Raw genomic sequence first — 22,413 nt, forward strand, 5'->3', positions numbered from 1 at the left:
TATAGAGCACAATGGTGACCATCTGCTCTGGTTACGGAAGTAAGTTTTCCTCTCTTTTTTCCCATAGACTTTTTGAAAATTTCAAATATTAAGAGTTCAAAAGCATCACAGAAGCTAACCAGCTACATCTTAACTAATATTCATACCATGGTTGTTTTTTTTTCCAAAAAACACAATAAAAAGAATTAAAAAATCAGCAAAATGCTTTAATAACCTTGCAGTTTCTACAGTTTCAATAGCAGATTTTAAATAAAGTGATGGGTCTAGTGCTCATTAGTCACCACGTAACTAATAAGCCCTGAGCTTTCAAACTTTTAATATTAATTTGTTTCAGCAAGTCCATGGGAAGCATGAATAACAAATTTACTTTCAAAACCAGGGGGTGGGTGGTAGGGATGGGACGATATTAAAATTAAGACTAGACACAATTATTGTGACCAAAATAATCATGATTGAAGATATTATCACGATAATTATTAAACCAAGGTTAAAATATTAAACCATTATTAAACCATGTCCTCTCCGGGTGGGTGGTGAGTCTCAAGTGGAGGAGTTCAAGTATCTCAGGGTCTTGTTCACGAGTGAGGGAAGGATGGAGCGTGAGATTGACAGGCGGATCGGTGCAGCGTCTGCAGTGATGCGGTCGCTGTATCGGTCCATTGTGTTAAAGAAGGAGCTGAGCCCAAAGGCAAAGCTCTCAATTTACCGATCAATCTACGTTCCTACCCTCACCTATGGTCATGAGCTCTGGGTAATGACCGAAAGGACAAGGTTGCGGATACAAGCGGCTGAAATGGTTTCCTCCGCAGGGTGGCCGGGCGCACCTTTAGGGATAGGGTGAGGAGCTCGGTCACACGGGAGGAGCTCGGAGTAGAGCCGCTGCTCCTACACGTTGAGAGGAACCAGTTGAGGTGGCTCGGGCATCTGCTCAGGATGCCTCCTGGACGCCTCCCTAGGGAGGTGTTCTGGGCATATCCCACCGGGAGGAGGCCCCGGGGAAGGACCAGGACACGCTGGAGGGACTATGTCTCTCGGCTGGCCTGGGAACGCCTTGGGGTCCCACCGGAGGAGCTGGAGGACGTGTCCGGGGTGAGGGAAGCCTGGGAGTCCCTGCTTAGACTGCTGACCCTGCAACCCGGCCCTGGATAAGCGGAAGAAAATGGATGGATGGATGGATAAACTATGTCCTCATATGTGGACAACAGGACCTTGTAGAGAAAAAAAAATATTGTGGCCTAGATAACCAAAATGTTTTGTCCACATATGTGGACGCCAGGTCTTAGGAGGTTATAGGTATTCAGATTAATTTATGATTGCTAGCAGCGGCGCATGGTTTTACAACAAACTGTGCAATCAGCTGTGCAAAATGCTGTTCAGCTAGTTCTAACCTTGCGATAGCAAAGTCGACACAAACACGGATTCATACAAATCCAAACAAACACAAAGTACATTCAATAATTTATTTCACATGGTATGTTACTTATGAAGCATATTTTTGGCTCAACTTTGTCAAAGAAAGCAGGATGGCTGGTTACAATGGTTGTCATAAATGTGCATGTAAGTTGCTCCTGTTTGCCTTCGGAGCTGTGTCTTTTTTTGGCACGCTCTGCAGATTGTTGGCTCATCTTGTTAGTCTCCAACAAGGGGCCCCTTGTGGACAAACACCAGACCTAACATCTAAACATTGTATTGAAACTGGAAACATCAGGCAGTCTGGTGCCGTAAAGGCGATTATAGTCGTGTGCAATGATCACTATTATTAAAAAATGCCATGAACGATTAACTGCGGACATTTTTTATCGCAATTAATGATATTATCGTATATCGTCCCATCCCTAGTGGGCAGTCACTGTTGAGCTACATATTTCACAGTATGGCAGAAAATGTTCTAAAGTACGGTTTTAATGTTCTATTTGCATGGAGTCATGCAGATGATATACCACCTTCAGAAAGTGAAATACTCTATCTTTAAATACAGTGTTGCCAGAGCCTTAACCTGCAGATAGAATGAGAAAAACTTGTATGTGTCCTCTCAGTATATGGACAGGCAATGCCTCATGTGAAAGCCCAGGACCTCCAGAATTCACTCACTGAGCTGCAGAGGCTGCACTAGCTCCGATTCATGATTGGCTGCAGGTGCTGGGGTTTAACTAGTGGCAATTCAGAGAGTCTTTTTAGGTTTAAACCAACTGGATTTCAGCATTGAAACTGGCAACCCAAATGAGAGATTCATGTGTGACTCATGCTTTCTGATTGGATAATCGTCTTGAGAAACAACAAAAAAAAAAACAACACCACCAAATTATAACAAACAACTTGGCCATCAAGTCCAATGTTTTTGTAGTTAACAATTATAATGCTGATTTATTCTTATCAGTAAAAGGTATATTTGATTTAAGCATGTTTACCTTGTATCTGGGGACAGGTCATGTTTGATGAATTAAAAATCTCACATACAGTTTCTTTAATTATTCACAAATAACTAAATACTTGAAATACACATACTTGAAGAAGAACCTACACATAGTCATTTTTGCTTTTATTTAATAAGGTTTCATAAATTATCACATAAAATATTCTTCAGTAGATACAAAGTGAACAGTGGCATGTCTGAGCTTGGAAAAGGTAGGGTGGAGTCCACCACTGTTGGGTTTACCTGGAGGAGGTCAGGTGGTGTACGCTCAGAACAAGCACCCAGTGTCCATGAGGCGCACGGTTCTAAAAAATCTGCAGTTCTGAGAGTCGCCAGCAGCCACAGTGCAATGGATTCCATGCAGATGTGTGGCTTTAGAAACAAATACCGTCAGTGTTTGTCATTAAAGGGGCTGCACCTGGCTTCTCATTCTTAATACTTCAAGAACAAACATTTACCCATCTACACAGTATTGTAAGGGAAGATGCAACATGGGAACAAATGTGACTGAATAAAATGCATGGTAAAAAGCGTTTTGTTAGATGAGACAGCGTAGTGCCTCAAGTTAGCATCACTCCCCAGGGAATGTGGATGACATTAACTGCCAAGTATCAATAGCCTTAAGTATCAGCTGATGCCTGATATCAACAGATACCAGTGCAGAAACTGATGACGTTTATTTCCTTTAAACAAAACTAAAACAAGAAACTGATTCAAATGTGTTATGTATCTATCCCTAAGTAACCACAGAACAACTTAAGAGACTTAGTACATCAATGTATATGTCTAATCAGGATATTTGGAAGCCAATATCTGATCCAACACATTTTTCAGTACTAGATCGGTGCACCCCCAGAAACAAGGTACAGTAAGTTTTATAGATTAGTTTTACAATAATTTTTCAGTCATGGTTCAAAATCGGAGCAGTAAAGAAACTAAGAGGGTAAGGCTAGCTGTCCATTCTCAAACGTGTTTTTCAGTCATGGTTAAAATAATTGTTTTGCCCCCATGGAGGTAATTGCAAAAGCTTATCTTACCAACAAAACCAGATTGTTGTACGCTGTTTGATGGGAATTAGCAAGCAATTTTATCTTGAAGTAGCACTGTTAGCAGGCTAGTAGTTCTTAGCATTTCTGTGATGTTTAAAGGGCCTGTAAGCAAATTTCCCATGTATTTGAAGAAAATGTGTCTTGCCCCAGTACTGATGTAACTCTTGAGGGCAAAATAAGTCTGCAACTAATTGCAAAGCATTTTGGAATTGGTCAGAATGCTAGTTGTTAGCAAAGCTCTGCTCCAGCCTTTGAAAGTTGCAAAAAGTGCTTGTAAACTCATCGTCGTGAATGACTAGGATGCTCAGAATGCATAAGGTAATGCATAAGGTAAGGTACTTTTGGACAGCTGCAAACCACTTGAAATTAAGTTGTTCCGTTTTTACATTTTAGGTACAAATCAGGTACAGCAACTTTAAAAAAAACAAACAAACTCATCTCTCCTTGTGCATTCCTAATTTTTAAATTCTGGCAGAGGAATGACTCTGAACCACAGCATACAGCGTAGACCTGTGTCGATCATGATTTAACAACTGTAAAAAACAAAACAAAACAAACAATCATATACAGCCCCTTTAATGACAGGAACATAAAGATGAGACTGGACATTGTAAAGAGCTGGACTGAGGTGGACGATGGATGTGCTACAGAAGTCTTTTCCAGCACATACCGTGGTCAAATCTGGAGAGACCAATCCAGTGTTTCTAAACTTAAAGTAGTCGAAACAATAAATAAAACATTAGGGATGGGCGATATATATGGTCCAATATCGATACCGATATATATGATATTGATAATGGATGCCAATATTTTTTGTGCTGCATCTGTTTCTGTGTGCCCTTTTCGACCAGAGTGATGAGTCAAATTTATTTCAGCGTGTGGAAATAAAAAGAGTGTTATATGGTCATATGTTTACACAAATATGTAATAAATACACTTTATTTTTACAAATGTGAAAAGTTACTCTTCTTGCTTTACTTGAACTTAAGATAAATGTGTGTGGCTTAATATGGATTTTAAAAGCTAAATATTGGCATCAGCAAATATCAGTTATTGATCACAGCAGCAGGCCAAATATTGGATATCATTAAATAAAATAAACATTAAATTTTAAAAATCCATATCTGCCCATCCCCATAAAACATATCAGGAGGCTCGGGAGTTTGAATCAGGTTGGCTCTGCAGAGTGGCTCCTCCAAACCACAGGCACAACTGCAGTCCACTACCTCCATATGGCGTCCCCCCATGCCTTGTGCGGACGAACTGGGGTGTGTGTGGGAGGGGTACTTCATATTTGCTTCCTGGTCCATTTGAGTCCGGGTCAGCACCAGTCAGCCTAGGTTGGTCCTCGTCAGCTTGGGGGGATGGGTCATTTGGAGACCTGCTGAAGGACCTGCTGGAGGAAGTCATAGTAGGACAGGCCCGACTCAGAGCTGTCCTCCACCAGGTGTTGGAAAAAGGTGGTTTTGGCCAAAGCATCATCCCTGTCAAAATGTAAAGAGACATGGTTTGGATTCAATGCAAGGTTTATGGGCAAAGGCTTGTATAAGAGGCATGGGCTCATATTGCTAACCCTAATGAGGGATTTAATAGTCCCCAGGAGAGATCAGCACTACTCAAACATGCATGGTGACATCTAAAACCTTTTCACGCATGTTTCTGATGAAGGAACAATGTTATGACATGATTGAAAGCTCCAAAGAGTCAATTTTGCATAATACTTCCTATTAGCACTTTAAGTGGAACTAAACACTGAATCTGAACTTTTTTTGCTACAGAACTACATATATGGTGTTTGTTGTACTACCTACTGTTCCAATCCATTTTTGGCAATTTTAGTGCATATTAGGTAAATTTACAGCTTTGTGTCAAATAGTAAAAAAAAACAAAAAAAACAACAACTGTGCAGCCTTCAGTGAACACTGCAATTTCAGGCACTATGTGACATCACACCCTGATTACAGTCAGGTGTTTCTGATAAACACCTGGCTGCAGGGGCAGAGTTGGAAGTGTGGATACCTGTTACACCAATCACACTGTTCCTTATGTCTCATGACCCCGCCCCTCCTCCCCCCTCACTCTCCTTGTTAGTCCTCCAGACCCCAGCCCACTTCCCACCTCACTCTCCTCTTTAGTCCTCCAGTTACTACACAGTTTAGCAGCTCTATTTGAAATGTGGTTGTAGGAGTTTAGGTGTCTAGTCCATTTGAAATAAACTAGTCCCCATGAGAATCCAGATGTTGGGAATGCATTAGGAAAGTGACCACCATAAACTCATCCCTGCAATAATTTAACGAGACACAGTTTGCAAACTCATTTCCTCTGTGCAGACATAAGCAGTCCTGAAGGCAATAACTAAAGCTAGGCTCCTGTGAATAACAAGTAGAGCAAGATCAGACTAGAGCTGGAGCTAACATAAGGAGGAAAGCAAATTTTGTACTTCAGTGGTCAATCATCCGCTTGGGGCTTTTTTAAAGTGAGTAAAAGCATGTGGTTTGGAGCAGAATGACATTTTGTACACAATAGACTTTTAACAATGTTAGTTATTTCCCTTCTCATTCACCCTCTCAAAGTTGTATTTAGAGTGATTTGTGCATATTTGAGTAATCTTTATTCTCCTGTATTCAAGACATGATCGACTCACCTCCAATACCTCACTGGGCTATGCAATTTTCTAACCCGGTATAATAGGCCAGATTAAACCCTGCCCAGACTAGCCCTGGGTACACTTTGGTCTACGCCACTGTATGCCTGCGGCTAAACTGCCCTAGACGAGACTATATGCCTCTATTTGTCAATCTCATGTCATGTCTAGTTAATAATTAGGCCTAATTAAGCCAAATTGTATTTATTTCTTCAATATCTTACCAGGTAGGTTAAGAACCCATTCTCAGTTACAATGCTGACCTGGATAGCACATGCTACAGTAAAACAATTCAGATCAAGTTACAAATATGTTCACTGATCCCGTAAAATACTCTGGATTGAGTTTTTGAATGAAAAGCAGGTTTGCCAAGCTTCAGTAACCCAACCGGCACAAGAGAGTCTGAAAAACTGCACAAAACCAGCAGAACGCATGGCGTGGCTGAATTTTCCAAGAATGTAGTGCTCCTCTGGTGACACAGACCCACCCCTCTCTCTTACACAAATAAGTTCCACAGAGATTTGTCACCAAATTTCAGGACTATTCCAAAATCAATGCGTTTTACATGGAAAATAGCTCTGGCCAAATCCGCTGCAATATTTTTCAAAATGCGTACCTGGCCTACCTGATGAAGAGAGAGGTATAAATTTAAAATTAGCCTGTTATGTCTAGATGTATAACAGACAAATTTTTATGTCTACACAAATGCTAAAATAAGAGTATTAGAGCAAGATAGAGCAAGCCTTTTTTAACCATAATGTTTCCCAATGCAATTTTTTGGCCATAACTATTTATGTAGCATCAGATTTGTGGAAATACTATGTTTATTTTATTTTATTTTTTTGTCATGTCAATTTATATCACAGGTGTAGTTTTGACAGCATTGCCATTTTAAACTGAAAGGAGCCCTAATTACAACGATTATTTCATTTACCAGAGAGAATTGACCTCTGGAAAAGTTATCCGGGGGGTATAATCTAGCCTGGGGAGGTATGAATTGGCTTAGGCCAAAATATGCCCAGAGTATAAACTGGCCTAAGGCAAAATATACCCGAGTATAAAAACCTAGGCCTAAACCTAGGCCCTTTAACCTCTGGTATAGTCCAGACAGGGGGCATATTTTGACCTGTTATTAAAGAACCAATTCCACTGATTTCTGGTACAAGTTGTTTTAGATGAATATTGTAATTTAAAATGTCCAAGTTATAACATAATGATCCACAGCTTTCATATAATATGACTATATAGCAGAAACAAACACAATGTCTTCTTTAATATTGAAAACTATCGTCTTAAATGAGAGAAAACTAAATTGAAGCAAAAATAATGATTGCAGTTTCCCGTAATTTTTTGCCATATTGCCTAGTATAAAAGGCTCAAATTAGAGAGGCTGTGTCATAACTCATTTTGCTGTAGTTGTAAACTACAGCTACTGCATTCTTCGAGTTTTCAGGTCTCAATATCTCCACATATTTCATTATTGTATTGCATACTATTTTTTGCTGTTTGTACTGTTGTACAACAATAGTACTACTACTGTTGTAGAATAATTGTAGTGGAAGAGTTGAGGAGAAGAGGCATGATACTGGAAGATTAATGACCATCAGTACAGGATCCAGGATCTGGTAATGCATCTGTTGTAGGGAGTACTGCACCTCTGATGACGCAGGCTAAGATAACAAGGGTTTAGCTGGCAGTGTACCCTCTGTACAGCACAGAAATAGAATTTTTTATCTCTACTACTAAAAAAAGAGATACTTGCATTAATTTTAAAAAACAAACATGAATGAATGGTGATCCAAGCTAACATTATTAAAAGGCATAGTATGCGTTATTTCTGCTTAAATAATATGCTATTTTTTTCTCTGAGAATCCCAATACTGATCTAAAAATGGCTTCGTAACAGAAACCCACACTTTGAAGAACTGATTCTGTCACTGACATTTCACTGTAGCAAGCATAAGATTTTCATTGCCAGTGTTTTGAGTTAGTTAGTTTAGTTTTTACATTTGTATATGACCAAGTACAAACAGAGCCATGGGTGGGGGCAGGGGGTGGAGCAGAATGAGTCCAGTGATAGTTTATGGGCTTAAAACTGCAGGAGAAGTACATATTTTTACCTGTGATTCAACAAAACTGGTAAATAATAATTTTGCATAATATGCTACATTTAATGTGTTCCTATAAAATGAAAGAGCCCCATACAAGAACATGCACACTTAAGGAACTACTACTTTTATGGTTGATTAAATGCATTATAGATCTCTAATAGTCAATGAGATACAAGGGTGATTTTAAAGAGGTCTATCCTATACCAGTAAAAAGCATGTGGTTTGGATCAGACTGAAGATTTTGAAATGTGTTTCTGTTAAGGGTACATTGTGAATTGCAATATTGATCCAAAACAACTTAATAAAAGAAATTAGTTCATATGCTTCTGGTTTGGAAAATTGTGGAGCCCATTTAGGCAATGCTCCTTTACGGTACATCGCCGGAAATGGCATAAAAACAAAGCACCACATGATGTCGGCCCCTCGTATGGATAGCTCCAGATCACGCTAGTGAGTAGTAGATTTTTTACCTTTGTGTCAAAATGACTTCATGATGCTGCTGAATTCTACATGTATCACAGATTAAGAAAATAAAATTGAAGAACGAAGTGCGTACAGAGCAGTGTGTGTGCACCGCTGGTGATAAAACGGGTAAATCGTAGCACTGACGTCTTGAATACAGGAGAATAAAGATTACTCACACATGCATGAATCACTCTAAATACAACACTGAGAGGGTAAATGAGTATAATGAGTGTAAGCAAATACAGAAAGTAGTAAGCAAAGAAAAAAAAAATTGAATGAGGAGTGTGACCAAACTTAACTCATAGTGTACAATCACCTAGCCCTAGCTGACTATAAATTTCCATGACATTTTGTACCGTGAGAAGTCTGCCTGTCTTCGCGGCCCCACCCATCAACGAACCCCCCCTCCCACCCCCCATGTTGACACCTGCACTGTGTGTGAGGCTCACTCTATAAATAAGGAAAACACGCCCTCCTGTTTCACAAAAGCCATAGCTAGGAGTGCAGGAAAACAATGACAGTACAGGGAAGTGAGTCACCCATATACTTGATACAAAGCCCAGCAAACATGTCCTGAGAAGCCCCACCCTCCACATATACACACAAACACACACATGCATATACAATGCTGAGGCTACCACTGGTCAGTCCTAATTATTTACAGCAAAGAGATTTTTAAGCCTTTTTCACAACTTTCAGAGACCAGAGCAGATGTTTGTCATCAGGATAATGCTAGTGTGCTTAGCAAATTGGGGGAACAGGGTGAAACTGAATATAGGGGCCTTCCAAATCATGTGTAATTTTCTATAGAAACACTGAGAGATTTGGGCTAATGATGGTCGAGAAGTGACTGATTGCAGGTTGGGGGCCCAAAGCAAGTGTAGTCTGTTGCTCAATGCTAAGTCCACCAGTGGCTGACAAATACATGGCACAAAATGGGGTACAGGTACAGCCTTTAATGTGGAAAATTTGTTTTACCCCAGTTCAGATATATTGTATAAGAAGTTCTTAAGGTAGAAATGAGACCACTGCATGTTCTTTGCATCTAATTCAAAATATTTTTTTTGTCCATGAATCAGAAAGTGCACTCTTAGCATGCTAGTTGTTGTTAGCATTACTGTGACAGCAAAACTTTGCTTTGGTCTCTGAAAGTTGTGAAAAGTGCCTATAAACTAATTAGAATCCTTAGAATGCAGAAGGCAGGTGAGAAATTACTTTGGACCCTGCAGACTCTTTAAAATGAACTATTTCTGTTTTGCACTTTTTGAGACAAAATCAGATACAGCAACTTCAACATGCTTAAAAAAGGGAATAGTGGCCAGTAAAAAAATGATGACTAGAATAATCAGATAGTTGGAACTGTTTACATGACATTTGAATGATCTGAACCCCAGAAATCTGATAATGGTGCTTTGGTGTTCAAATTTTGGTGTGCACGTAAACACAGCCAGTAGTATTCCTAAGCAGCAGGCCTCCTCTGAGTGTTGCATTTTACTGTGATGACAGTATGAGAGGGTGTGAAATTGACTATACGCCCTGGCGTGCTATTGACAGTGAAAAAACGGCCTCCGTAAGACAGATCTGGAGAAGGTTAAGAGTCCAAACCTCCCACCCTTGCATTTTTGTCCATTTCTTCTCAATACCTGTTCCACCAGCTGATGTCATGGTGCCTTTGGGACTGTCATTTTTCAGATTCAAACTACATTTACAGGTACAACAAATTATTGAATACATTGACCTGCATTTCCGTACATTATTTTAAAGGCACATTATGTTGACTTTCTGGTGGAGGGTCTGGTACCTTCTGGTATCCATAGAGATGTTACAGCATTTCCTAGTGTGGCATTAGACATTTTAACCTTTATAGCTAGTATTTATTTAAAGGGGACATGGTAAATGAAATGAACTTGGATGGTCTTAACCATGTTATAACAGTGTTTCTTCATTGTAAGCATATTCAAAGTTGTATTTCGAATGAGTAATGTTGTATTGTCCTGTATTTGAGGCTTGAGTGCTCAGAAAATCTCTGTTTTCACCCTCACCCTTATGTACTTATTTGCTGATACAAAAAAAAACAAAAACTGATTCCAGGTCATACACATAGGGTTTAAACATGTCAATATAAACAATGAATAAAGATCCACTGCTTTCTGTGGTGACATACTGGGGGCCCATCAGTTCTGCAGTTTTGAACAGGAAGTCAATGAGCCATCATTTTTAGATCAATATTGTTGTTCTGTATGAATGAAATGTAATGTAATCATAAATGTATGTTATAGTTTAATACTAAACACCCCAAACACACAATATGACATCTTTAATTGTTAAAGATATTTGCCTTGCTTAAAACAAGTTTGTGGCCACCAAAAATGTTGTGTAAACTAAGTTATAGAACCCAACATATAACTGAAGTGTCTGAAGGTACAACACTCCTGAATGATGCAGCTACAGGTCCTTTAATAGAGTGGAAAACATGTGGTCTTAGAGCAGCTCTGTGTGGGACACATGGAACTAACATGAAGCATGTGCTCATATGGAGGGACGCGTCTCACTGCACCACTGTGTCCAGTTTAGTTTAGTTTATTGAATGAGATAGGAACAGTGCACAATACACATTAATGTTAAAGCAGACCTTTTCTGCAAAATTGACTTTTCAGAACTAAATTATAGTTGTTTCCCCTCAGTATTTACTCGCCAAGTTGTATCTGGAGTGATTCATGCATGTTTGAGCAATCTTTTATCAATAGCTAGCGTGATCTGCAGCTGTCCATTGGAGATACTGACTCTTTGTTGTGATGAGGTTTGGTGACGACAGCACCGCAGTTTTCTAACATGGAAGTCAACAAACTTATTTCTTTTATTAAGCAATTTTAGATGTGTATTAGAATTTAAAAAGTGCAAATGATAACAATGATTCATGGGTGTCACAGTTTATAACTACATAGCAGACACAAGAACAACAGGTCTTCTTTAACAGGAGAGATGCATTGTACCAGGTTGTAGGGCTGATTTCCACCTGCAGTCGCTGAGCGGACTGATGTTAAAGTCCAAACTGACCTAGGGCTTATACTCAATTGCCTTGTGTTTTACCTGATGATGTGCAGAGGACAGCTGCTGGAGCGGTTCTCCTGGAGCCAGTCCAGGAACGCCCTGACCCGCTCCGAAAGGGGAGTGTCCAGCTCCGGAATGTGGTTCTGAGGACAGACAGGAGCAGTGACAGCACAGCAACGCCAAAGAGGGAAGCGACGTATACACAGATGGCTCACAGAGGAAATCTACTGCAATAACATCAGAGGGGGGATAGCTACATGTAGGATAGGGTTGCCTCATTTGAGCAGGCATCAATACTAAAAAAGTCACATTAACAGGACAAAATTTTAGCTTCCACTTTTAGTATGATTTTGAGCTTTATCAGAATGGATAACATCATGCTAAGATAAAATACTATTATTTTGTGTATGAAAATGACATTCTATTACTAAAAAAGGAGGATTTTTTTTTCCATCTCCATTGTGGTGTTGTAATCGGTACCGTGTATTGAGTGAAATCACTAGTATCAAAATCGAGTTTGAAAAATACTAATATGTCACAGGAGGATAATCAAAAGAGCTGAAATAATTACCAGATTTGAATGTAGTTTATGTTTCAAAAACATCAGTGTTTACCACTTACTGGCATGTAAAATAGAGCAGTGCACCTGTACAGTGGTGTGGTTAGTGTAGTTTGAAATGCTTCGGTCTTGTCTTGGACTCATGCGTGCTTTACTCACACTTAATGAGTGTTATCACACTTTACTGTAGCTTCTGCAATCGGCACTAAATCCCCAGGGGACAGTACCAGGGGCTGTAGGCTGTCAGAGCGCTTGGAGCTGTGCACCATTTATGTTGCCCAGCTCAGAGGGTTGTGTATGTACACTTTTCATGAGGTCCTGATCAGTCAGTCTGCCTGATGTCAGCATGCCTAATGTCTGTATGTGGCTTCTCTTAAACAACCACCAGCGGGCGCATAAAATCAGTTAGACAATTGACCAAAACCGACGAAATTGAGCAACAAATAAACCAATATGGAGGTGCCCACAGCAGGTTTTTAGATCAAATCTGATGGAAAAGAGCCAAGAAAAATTAGGTAAAAGTTTAGCTTCCATTATCAAGCTACTACAGTCCCCAGCGGATTTGAATTTGGTTGGTGAGCACTACGCATGTAAAATGTAGGGAGTGTGTACAGTATGCTCCTGTACAGTGGACTCACCATGCTGGGGGGTAAGGAGGCATGGTCTGACACTCCCAGGACATCCCGCAGGAACATGTCCGAACAGGACCGGCCCACCCACAAGTACAGGACCTGCACAAACACACACACACATTAGGTTGTGCTCTTCACTCAAATGGAAAACATTCTGTTCCACCTTGTGATGTCATAGTAATACAGGAAACCTTCCAATGTGCTTTTAAATTCCATACACTTTCACAAGAATCATTTGGATGAGTTAAGCCTTAGAATCCTTGAACTAAAGGTAGTAGGTAGTTCTTAACATGAAAACTACCGCTTCATGACATCATAAGGTGGAAGAGGGCAATTTGGGAGCCAACAGCATTATAATATGGCTTAAAGCTCACAAGAAAGACCTTTAAACACACAGTATGAGCAGAGGTACTCACAGAGCCGCAGTCTAGGAGGAAGGCCCCGTCGCGACTCAGCCTCTCTGCAGACAGGTGCAGGAGCAGTGGCTGGGGGACTATCGTGTCATTCAGGTGGAGCGCCCCCTGCAGCCAGCACAAAAAGGTAACTTTTATTAGACTAAAACGAGCTGGGCCATTTCATATTGCTCATAACATAATCATGATTTTTTGGAGCAGGTGTTTCCAAACTATGGCCCCGGGGCCAAATGTTGCCCTCAGACCAAAGTAATTCTGTCGCTATAATCTCAGTAACATCACAATTGGATCCCATTAGCTGAAAAGCAGTGCAGTCAGCTAGTCTTCCTGGGTCCATCGAAATATAAAATATAAAATATAAAATCTCCATTTCAACATTACAAATAATCATTCAATACATTTGATTTGATTGCAATTAAATCACATTTTCTTAAATATAATTGCCATTGAATTCCAGTTCATCTAACATGCACATTTACAGTCCATTTAGTTTTAGTTATAATTCAATATGTGGCCCACGGTGAAAAAAATTTGAACACCCCTGTTTTAGAGGGCAATATGAAAGTTGAATATTGTCAATAAGTGCTAAAAACACTAATAATGCAAGCAACAACTTTGCCAGGCAAAGCCATCTCCAGGGATACAGACCATCCACCAGAAAAGTCAGTGCACCTTTAGATGAAAAAAAAAATTAAAAAATTTACTGGGGCATTGGGGGTATCTGGTCTGGTATGAGCGGTGGGCAGGGGCAGAAGGGTACCTGGTATAAGAGGGGGACAGGGGCAGAGAGGTACCTGGTCTGGAAGGTGGGCATAGGAGTTATCTAGTCTGGGTGGTCAGACGAGTACCTGATCAGAGAAGTGGACAGGAGCAGAGGGATACCTTGTTTGAGAGGTGGGCAAGGGCAGAGGGGTACCTGGTCTGAGAGGAGGGCAGGGGTGAACAGAGGGGGTACTTGGTCTGAGAAGAGGGTAGGGGTGGACAGAAGGGGTATCTGGTCTGAGAGGAGGGCAAATGTGGGCAGAGGTGGGTAGAGGGATACCTTGTCAGAGAGGTGGGCAGGGACAGAGGGGTACCTGGTCTGAGAGGAGGGCAGGGGTGAACAGAGGGGGTACCTGGTCTTAGTGGAGGGCAAAGGTGGGCAGAGGTAGGGAAAGGGATACCTTGTCTGAGAGGTGGGCAGGGACAGAGGCGTACCTGGTTTGAGAGGAGGGCAGGGGTGAACAGAGGGGGTACCTGGTCTGAGATGGTGTCCAGCCTGTAGAGGTCTGGGTGCAACATCCTGAGGAGCTGTGGCAGAGGTTCAGTCTTAAACTGGCACATGGCAAAGACGCGCTCATCCAGACGGGTACTGGTGCCCGTCCTCAAAGCTTTCTGTGGAACAGAAGACACATTTAAAAAGGGCCTATATTATCTATGTTATAATGTTGTTTCCTCATCACAAACACACCTAGAGTTTTGTTTAGTTTCACGTTTAACACACAATCCCTGCATATTTGGGCTGAACTTTTCTGAAACAGAAAACACTCTGTTCCACCTTGTGATGGCATGGCATAATGCAGGATGTGCTCCACTGTGCTTTTAAACTCTATACACGTTAGAGTAATAGGTAGCTGTTCACTTGAAAACTACTGCTTCATGACATCACACTTTACACTGTGGAAGAGATCATTTTGAGCTTTGGAGATGTAGACAGACAATAATGCAGGGTTACTCAAAACATGTGCGAATGAAACAAAACACAACTCCAGGTATGTTTTTTGAAGAGGTAACAGCATTATAACATGGCTCAAAGCTCACAAGAGTCAGTGTCGCATAATACAAGACTTTTAAATGGGCACACATGTAAGATTTACAGTTAGTATTAAAACGTACAGTATGTAACTTTCAGAAGCTGGAACATCACCTGCATGAGAGAGACATTTTATGCCAAGCTATAGACAATTTTAGCCAAAGGAACAACATTTCCATTGAAACAAGCAGAGAAAGGCCCTCCTGCAGGCTAAATAAGAGTCAGGTTCATGGAGATGCAAGCCTGCTCACATTAAGGACAGTAAAAATTTCAATGTGCAATAAACAGCTCTGTGATATAATGTGTGATCAGTATGAGACAGATAACAGACTCATTGTACTGCCATTTTAAACCAGCAGAACCACTAGTTACAATATACCTTACACAGGGAAACAGTTTAAGGGAATATTAACAGTGAAATCTTTGTGCTATGCAACACTTTTATTGATAAAGATAACCAGGTATAAGTCATGGTAATATAAGGTTAAGGTATATGTTATTGATCCCGTGTGAGGAAATTCACTCTGCATTTGACCCATTCTTCAACCAGGAGCAGTGGGACCCATCTCCAGATCTTGAGCTAGAGCATTTGACCTATGATGCATGTTTTAAATTGATGGGGGAAACCGGAATGCCCCGAGGAAACCCACCAAGATACAGGAAGAACATGCAAACTCCACACAAAAAGGCCCAGGAATCGAACCCAGAACCTTTTTCAGAAGTTTTTGCTTGTAATAAATTTGACTAAAACGAAAAGTTAATTTGTGAAATTTTCAACAATTTTAAGTTTTGGGCCTTGATATAGATTTTAAAATCCTGATTTCAACAACAACAAATACTGATTATGGACCACATCAGTAAGAGCAGATATCAGGTAAAGAATTCTATGCTGTACCATCCATAGTTATGTTTACATTTGGATATAAAGTGTTTTGGTCTTCTATTTGTCAATATAAAGTGTATGATTAAACTTGAACTGAAGTGCATCCTAGGGTACAGTGTGTGAATACCTGTTTGAGCAGGGCCAGGATGTACAGGGGGAACAGTCGCATGGATGAGGGCAGCACCAGCCCACTCTGCTGCAGGTTAGAGACACTGCTCCTGTATGCCCCCACCAGGTCCACCACTGCATTCACAAGGGCGTCCCGGGCATCTAACAGCCCCGACGACACCGATCGGTCGATAGCTGGGAGCACAGGGGTGAAGATAACGAGGGTAATTAGGGCTGTAAAAATTACTTTTAAATTGATACTTTGCAGCTAATGTCATCAACTTTCTCTGGGGTGAAGCTAATCCGAAGCACAGCTCTGTTACAGTTAAAATAAAGCTGTGATTTAAAGTCTAACACAATCTGACCATAAAGAGCTGACTTAGCTGGAACTACAACAGGTGAGCCGATCAGTGGTGTTAAAGTCCCTCTCAAATAGCATTACAGACACATGCTAGCTAGCATTAGCCAACAGTTAGTTAGTCTCTCTCACCTTTTTGTTGAAAATCAAACGCCAACAGGATTATGAACGCTCACACTGATCATAGGCTCCTGAAAGTGTTTGTTTTAAAACATTCTGTATTTTTTCTTGAGTTTTCAGTCCATCTTAAAAGTTTTTCGTAGCGTTTGGTAATATATGTATTGTGTCACCATGGCAACTGTTAAGCACTCCTCCATACACCTAGATGCAGTGCACCCCAGTGCGATGTCATTGCAAGGTATCAATACTGACAATAACCTATTTTGGTGAAATTGTAATGTCACTGTTACTTTCCCCCATACATGCTATGTATTGGTTATCCTCCCTCATGCTTTGAGCAAGTGACAGGTAGATTTAACCATTACAGTGAACTATGACCTTTCAGCAGATCATGCAAGTTGTTGGTGTAATCCCTCATTCCTCTAGGAGTGGTCCATGCTAGAAAATCTTTAGGTAGTCATCTGGACCTACCTGGGGCCTATCAGTGGTGGCTAATGGTTTCTTATGGTAAACAGTTAAACATGGATGATCACAATGAAGCATTAATGGTGACAGTTTTTCATTTCTGTATGTCAGCATTCTAAAGGAGGGCAATTTTCCATGGCTACACTGGTAGTTTGTGTCATTAAGTTACACCAGCATGTATTTGGAAAATCTCTGTCTTAAATGGGACTATCAAGTCTTGAATGTACTACAACAAACACAATCCTGTTATTTATTCCACTGAACTCTTTAAGCTATCGGACCATCTAAAAAAACAATGACCATACATGCACTTAAATTGGCTGCCTTGCCCTCCAGCAGAGCACATTGTAGTGACTTTAATCTGTGGGCCCAAATCTGTGGGACGGTATATCGGTTATCATCTTTATCGTAGATTAATCCAGATATAGTTATCAGTCCAGCATTGCAAATTTTGCTGATATTTGGCACTGATATTTTTGTCTGCACTGTCCCAATCTATGTTATCATGTGTCAATCCCAGTTTGTCCATTATTTGAAAATAGGAAATAAATACATATATTAAAAATTTATAATTTTCAAAGCAATAAGTTCATTTGTAAACTTCACAATAACTTATTATAAATTTGGTCTGTACTATAGGTATAAAAGCTTAATATGGGTTATCAGGCACAACAGCACAGGTATCGGCTCAGAAATTCCACATGGGACCTTCCCTAGCTAAGGCTGAGTAAATACTATATCTTCTTATCGCTTAATACATGGCAGATTGAACAATTATTTTTAGGATCATTATTTATCGTGGAGACTTTACTTTCTTTGCACTGATGGGAACATTTTGGTTATTTTTCTGTACTGTGATAAGTCAATCACCTATATTTTCAATATATCACACTTCAAAAATCTATTCATATATTCATATATATATATATATATAACAAAAGACGAAGTTAAAATCAGTCAACTGGTCAAATCATTGTAAGAGTGAAGACGTTTCACTGCTCATCCAAGCCGGCATTCTCTATGAGGACTGAGTTCAGAGAACTGAAGAAGCGGCTTGGATGAGCAGCGAAATGTCTTGACTCTTACGATTTGTCCAGTTGACAGATTTTAATTTCGTCTTTTGCTATGGATCAGACCTGGCCGACTGAGGGTTTACACAGATATATATATATATATAATATATATAATGTGGACATTGCATTACCCATGTTGGCCAGGAGGCAGGTGACAGCCTGTACATCAGCCCCCGCGTACACCTCACTCAGCTGGGTGACCACAGGTAGACACAGGGTGTGCACCCGGATTCTCCGCTTCCCTGTCACACACAACAGAGGAGCAGCGTGCTGAGATGGGCTCGACTAGATTCACTTTACTGACCCACAAGGATATTGGTAGCTCAAAACTTTTAATATATATATTTTAAAAAAATGCTCATAATGGGGATCATTGTAATTACTCAGGTCACAATATCATCATAAGAACTAAGAAAAATAATAATAATGGCAATACAATATAGTCAAATCTATATAGACTACAAAAAAGTAAACCTACATTTGATTTTTTTTTTTTATTTGTCTCGTCTCATTATACTTTATTGTTTAGAAAAAAGGACAAAAACATCCATAAAGTGATCACATATTTGAGAAGTTGTGATCTATTACAATGGGAATGAAAAAATAAGAGTTTCACAGTTGTTTCATTATGGTGTCATTATTAGGCCCTTTTCACGCTGCCATCCGGCTAGTTCTAGTTCTCTTAAAAGTGCAAATCCCTTCTTCCTGCACCATTCATTCTCTATGAGGACTGAGCAAAGTCATGCTAAAATAAATCAATATTTAAATATCAGGCTGCAGACAGCAAGTTACAGATGAATAATCACAGGCAGCAGACCTTTGTAAATACTTCTCTGGAGGAAACATCTGCGTATACAAAAGTAGAAAGAAGAAGAACAATTTTATGAAAATTAATCTAATGATAAGCTGATTGTAACGCTATTTTAACATCAGCAATTCATTTTAATTTCAGTTAGCATCAGCCCACAAATGCCTACTTTTATAAAACACAGAGGTGTCCTCTGGTGAAGTATTTACATATACATATATATATATATATATATATATATATATATATATATATATATATATATATATATATATATATATATATATATATATATATTATCCATCTGTAACTTGCTGTCTGCTGCCTGATATTTATATATTATTATATATTATTTTAGCATGAGTTGCTAAATCCTCATAGTGTATGAATGGTGCAGGAAGAATGGATCCAGTTTTGACAGTACCGGAACTAGCCATACGTCAGCATGAAAAGGGCCTATTGTCGATAATCACAATTCCTTTTCTCAGTAATGGTAACAGTACAGTTAGATATTCCCCGTTCATAATTATAAAAAGCAAATGAAATCAAACTGATTAAAGTAGCCAAAAAGAGCAGAGTGTACCTTTACTGGAGGTGTAGAGCAGAGCAGCCTGAAAGCAGGCCAGAGACGAGTCTGCCAGAGAGTCCTCTATGGACATCTGCACAGCCAGGGCCGAGTCTGGGTTCACATTGGCCAGGGACAGCAGGTCAGTGGAGCGTACAAAGAAGTTCCCATGGAATGTGTGGATGGATAAACCTACAAGAGAGCAAGCCATTTTATCATGAAGATGGAAGAATACTGGCTGATAATGAACACAATATCTGAAATGTAAACATATGATAGCCTAGGGATCAGTAGTGAGAAAGAGGAGTGAGATGCGAGTAGATGAGGATGCAGAGGAGAAAGTTAGATGGTACTCCAGTACATTTACTTTATTAACTTTATTAAACATTTACTAAAACATTCACTTACTTTAAAAAATCTGCTGCTTGCTCACGTGATCTGTAGCTATCCATAGAAGGGGCTGACAGCTACTTGGCTCTGTGTTGTGATGACGTTTACACCGACATCTGCTACCATTAGGCATCGCAGTTTTCTCACACGGTCAGCATAATTGTTTCTCTCATTTAATAGTTTTAAATGAATATTGTGATTTAAAATGTCACATTATAAACATAATAATCCACGAGTGTCATAGATTATAACTATAGGACAAAAGGATGATATGTCTTCTAAAATATTATTTTGAAGTAACTGTAAAAATAGTGGAGCAGCATTTTGTCTACTCTACCAAGCTATGGTTAGACAAAGGCATATTATTTAGATTGAAAATGACAAACCAGAAGGAGAAGCCTGACAGTAGTAGCATGCTGCAGTGGTATGTGGTGTATACCTTTGGTGCAGCGGATCCTCATGACGGCCTCAAAGCCAATCTTACGGGTGAGGTATCGCTCAAGATCGCCCTGGAACTTCTCGAGCTGGGAGGGATTATGGATGTGGTGAAAGGACGGGTAGTAGTAGACACTGCCCGCTGAGTACTTGGACATGCACGCTGCACAGGACAGACGGGTACATTTTAGGACACAGTCACAGTAAGGCTGCAAGGATTAACCAGAATAACAGTGATTGTATTTCGATAATTGTTCGTTATCTGAACTAAACTGATGCTAAACAGATGCAAAAACATCTAAATGGCAAAATAGCATAAACAATGTCAGATTTTTTTAATCAATAATCCACATTATTTGTAAATTTTCCCTATCTATAAGTCAGTAACCATTTCTCAACCTTTATTTGGTATAGGTATTTGTTAAAAAATTCAGTGTACAACCAATAAATCGCTTAAACAACCTCGATAAAATGAATGCTGATTAGTAGACTATCAAAATAGTTAGTAGCAGCCCTAAACCACACTACTCTGGAATTTAATTATTCATGAGAATTTCAGATTGAAGGCAGGTGCCTATAAGCATCTCTTTGGTTGATGCACTGTAAGAAAGAAATAACCAGACAATCCACAAATGTTTAACCTTATTATTTGTCAGCAAAAAAAAAAAAGTTCAATGTTAACCGTATGTCTTAAAGTCCGTCCAACAGATGACAGTTCATGCATGTGTATGAATAATGCCTTTTATTTTGTTTGTCTAGTATGTTTTGCATGAACTTCCTAATGTATTGCTTTCTTGAACAGGCCAAGTAGAGAGATATATTAAAACAAGACAAACATCTGCATTTTGACAGTAAAAGGCAAATTTACCATAGAATTCTGTGACCTGTCCTCCAGCATAGTTCTAAACTACATGTCTCGTGAATTTTGAGTGTCAGTAGCAGAGTTACCAAGTGAGGAGAGGTCAGAGTACTGGGAGCTGAGCAGGAACAGGTCCACTCCAATCTGCTGCCCGGAGCAGTCCAGAGCCAGCTTCTTGTAGAAGTCTGTGGCTGGGCCCAAGTGCTGCACAACCTGCACAAGAGACATGGAGCACTCAAACACGGGCAGAGATATTGAGGAAAGGATACATTTTACCCCACGCTCTTGGCTGTATGCAAAAAAATTATACATCAAAATATACATCCTTTTCACCACAATGTTAGTTAACCCTATAGCGTCGAAGGCTATCGTCGCCGATAGAGCGCGGATGCGGACTTTCCAGCAGCGTAACTCTGCAACCAGTCGTGCTCTCAAGTAAATTCAAACGGCGTCTCAAAGCGGAGGCACGGGGCTATTTAAATATTTTTCCATCAGTTACGGTAATCTGCCTCTGTTGCTCCGCGAAGGTGACGAATGAGAGCGCGGGTGCTGCGGGGATTTTCCCTGTCATTTATTCGATGCGTAAAAGAAAACAGAAGTGTAAAATAGAAGTAGATGTGTGAAAAATGCAGTAAATTCTGATACTTCCTTTAATATGATTTTTATGGCTAACAAAACTATCTAAGTCTAGGTGACCTATACTGGCCCATAGTGTGCTCAGTCCTTAAAGGGTTAATGAGGGTCAATATCATGTGAAAACAACCAGCCTCAGGAGTGTCACTGGCACAATAAAACAGTATGCACTCAAAGTAGCAATTGCCTGAACTAATGAACTTAACCCACTACCCCACTTCTGCCCCTTCCCCTCTTTAAAAGCCTGTCGGTCTGACCTTGGTGCTGGAGCGCTGGTTGGGGTCCTCCCTGGACTGCAGCAGTCCGGGCCCCAGTGTGGGCAGCTGGGTGTGGAACACAGAGACCCTGCCTCCTGTGGGGGTCATGAGCTTGAAGGCAGCCTGTAGAGCTGGGCCCAGGGCGCTCCGGGTCTCCCTCGTGTGAGCAAACATGGAGGGCAGTGAGGAGAGCAGCTCCTTCACCAGCTGAAACAACAGAACACAGATCAGACTCATGGGAGTAGAAGGGTACTTTTAATGTTTCCAGCCCTGTGGAATGCACAAAAGGCTTCCATATATTTATAAGTCTGTAATGACATAATATAATGT

General features: G+C 40.2%; 1 protein-coding gene across 1 annotated transcript in view; it reads right to left on the minus strand.

Annotated features, from left to right (window-relative positions):
• Positions 1–2,525: 2,525 nt before the first annotated feature.
• sec24b (SEC24 homolog B, COPII coat complex component) overlaps positions 2,526–22,413 on the minus strand; it is a 37,879-nt gene continuing 17,991 nt past the window's right edge. The window contains exons 14-24 of the mRNA XM_033974256.2: positions 22,084–22,290; positions 21,283–21,406; positions 20,339–20,497; positions 19,528–19,701; positions 18,268–18,378; positions 16,140–16,315; positions 14,574–14,711; positions 13,341–13,445; positions 12,931–13,023; positions 11,773–11,876; positions 2,526–4,946 (exon numbers count right to left, since the gene is read on the minus strand). Coding sequence (XP_033830147.1) covers positions 4,832–4,946; positions 11,773–11,876; positions 12,931–13,023; positions 13,341–13,445; positions 14,574–14,711; positions 16,140–16,315; positions 18,268–18,378; positions 19,528–19,701; positions 20,339–20,497; positions 21,283–21,406; positions 22,084–22,290 — 1,506 coding nt within the window. The 3' untranslated portion in view covers positions 2,526–4,831. The remainder of the gene's footprint in view (positions 4,947–11,772; positions 11,877–12,930; positions 13,024–13,340; positions 13,446–14,573; positions 14,712–16,139; positions 16,316–18,267; positions 18,379–19,527; positions 19,702–20,338; positions 20,498–21,282; positions 21,407–22,083; positions 22,291–22,413) is intronic.

The sequence above is a fragment of the Periophthalmus magnuspinnatus genome, chromosome 10 (genome assembly GCF_009829125.3).
Source record: "Periophthalmus magnuspinnatus isolate fPerMag1 chromosome 10, fPerMag1.2.pri, whole genome shotgun sequence".
NCBI classification, from domain to species: Eukaryota; Metazoa; Chordata; class Actinopteri; order Gobiiformes; family Gobiidae; genus Periophthalmus; species Periophthalmus magnuspinnatus.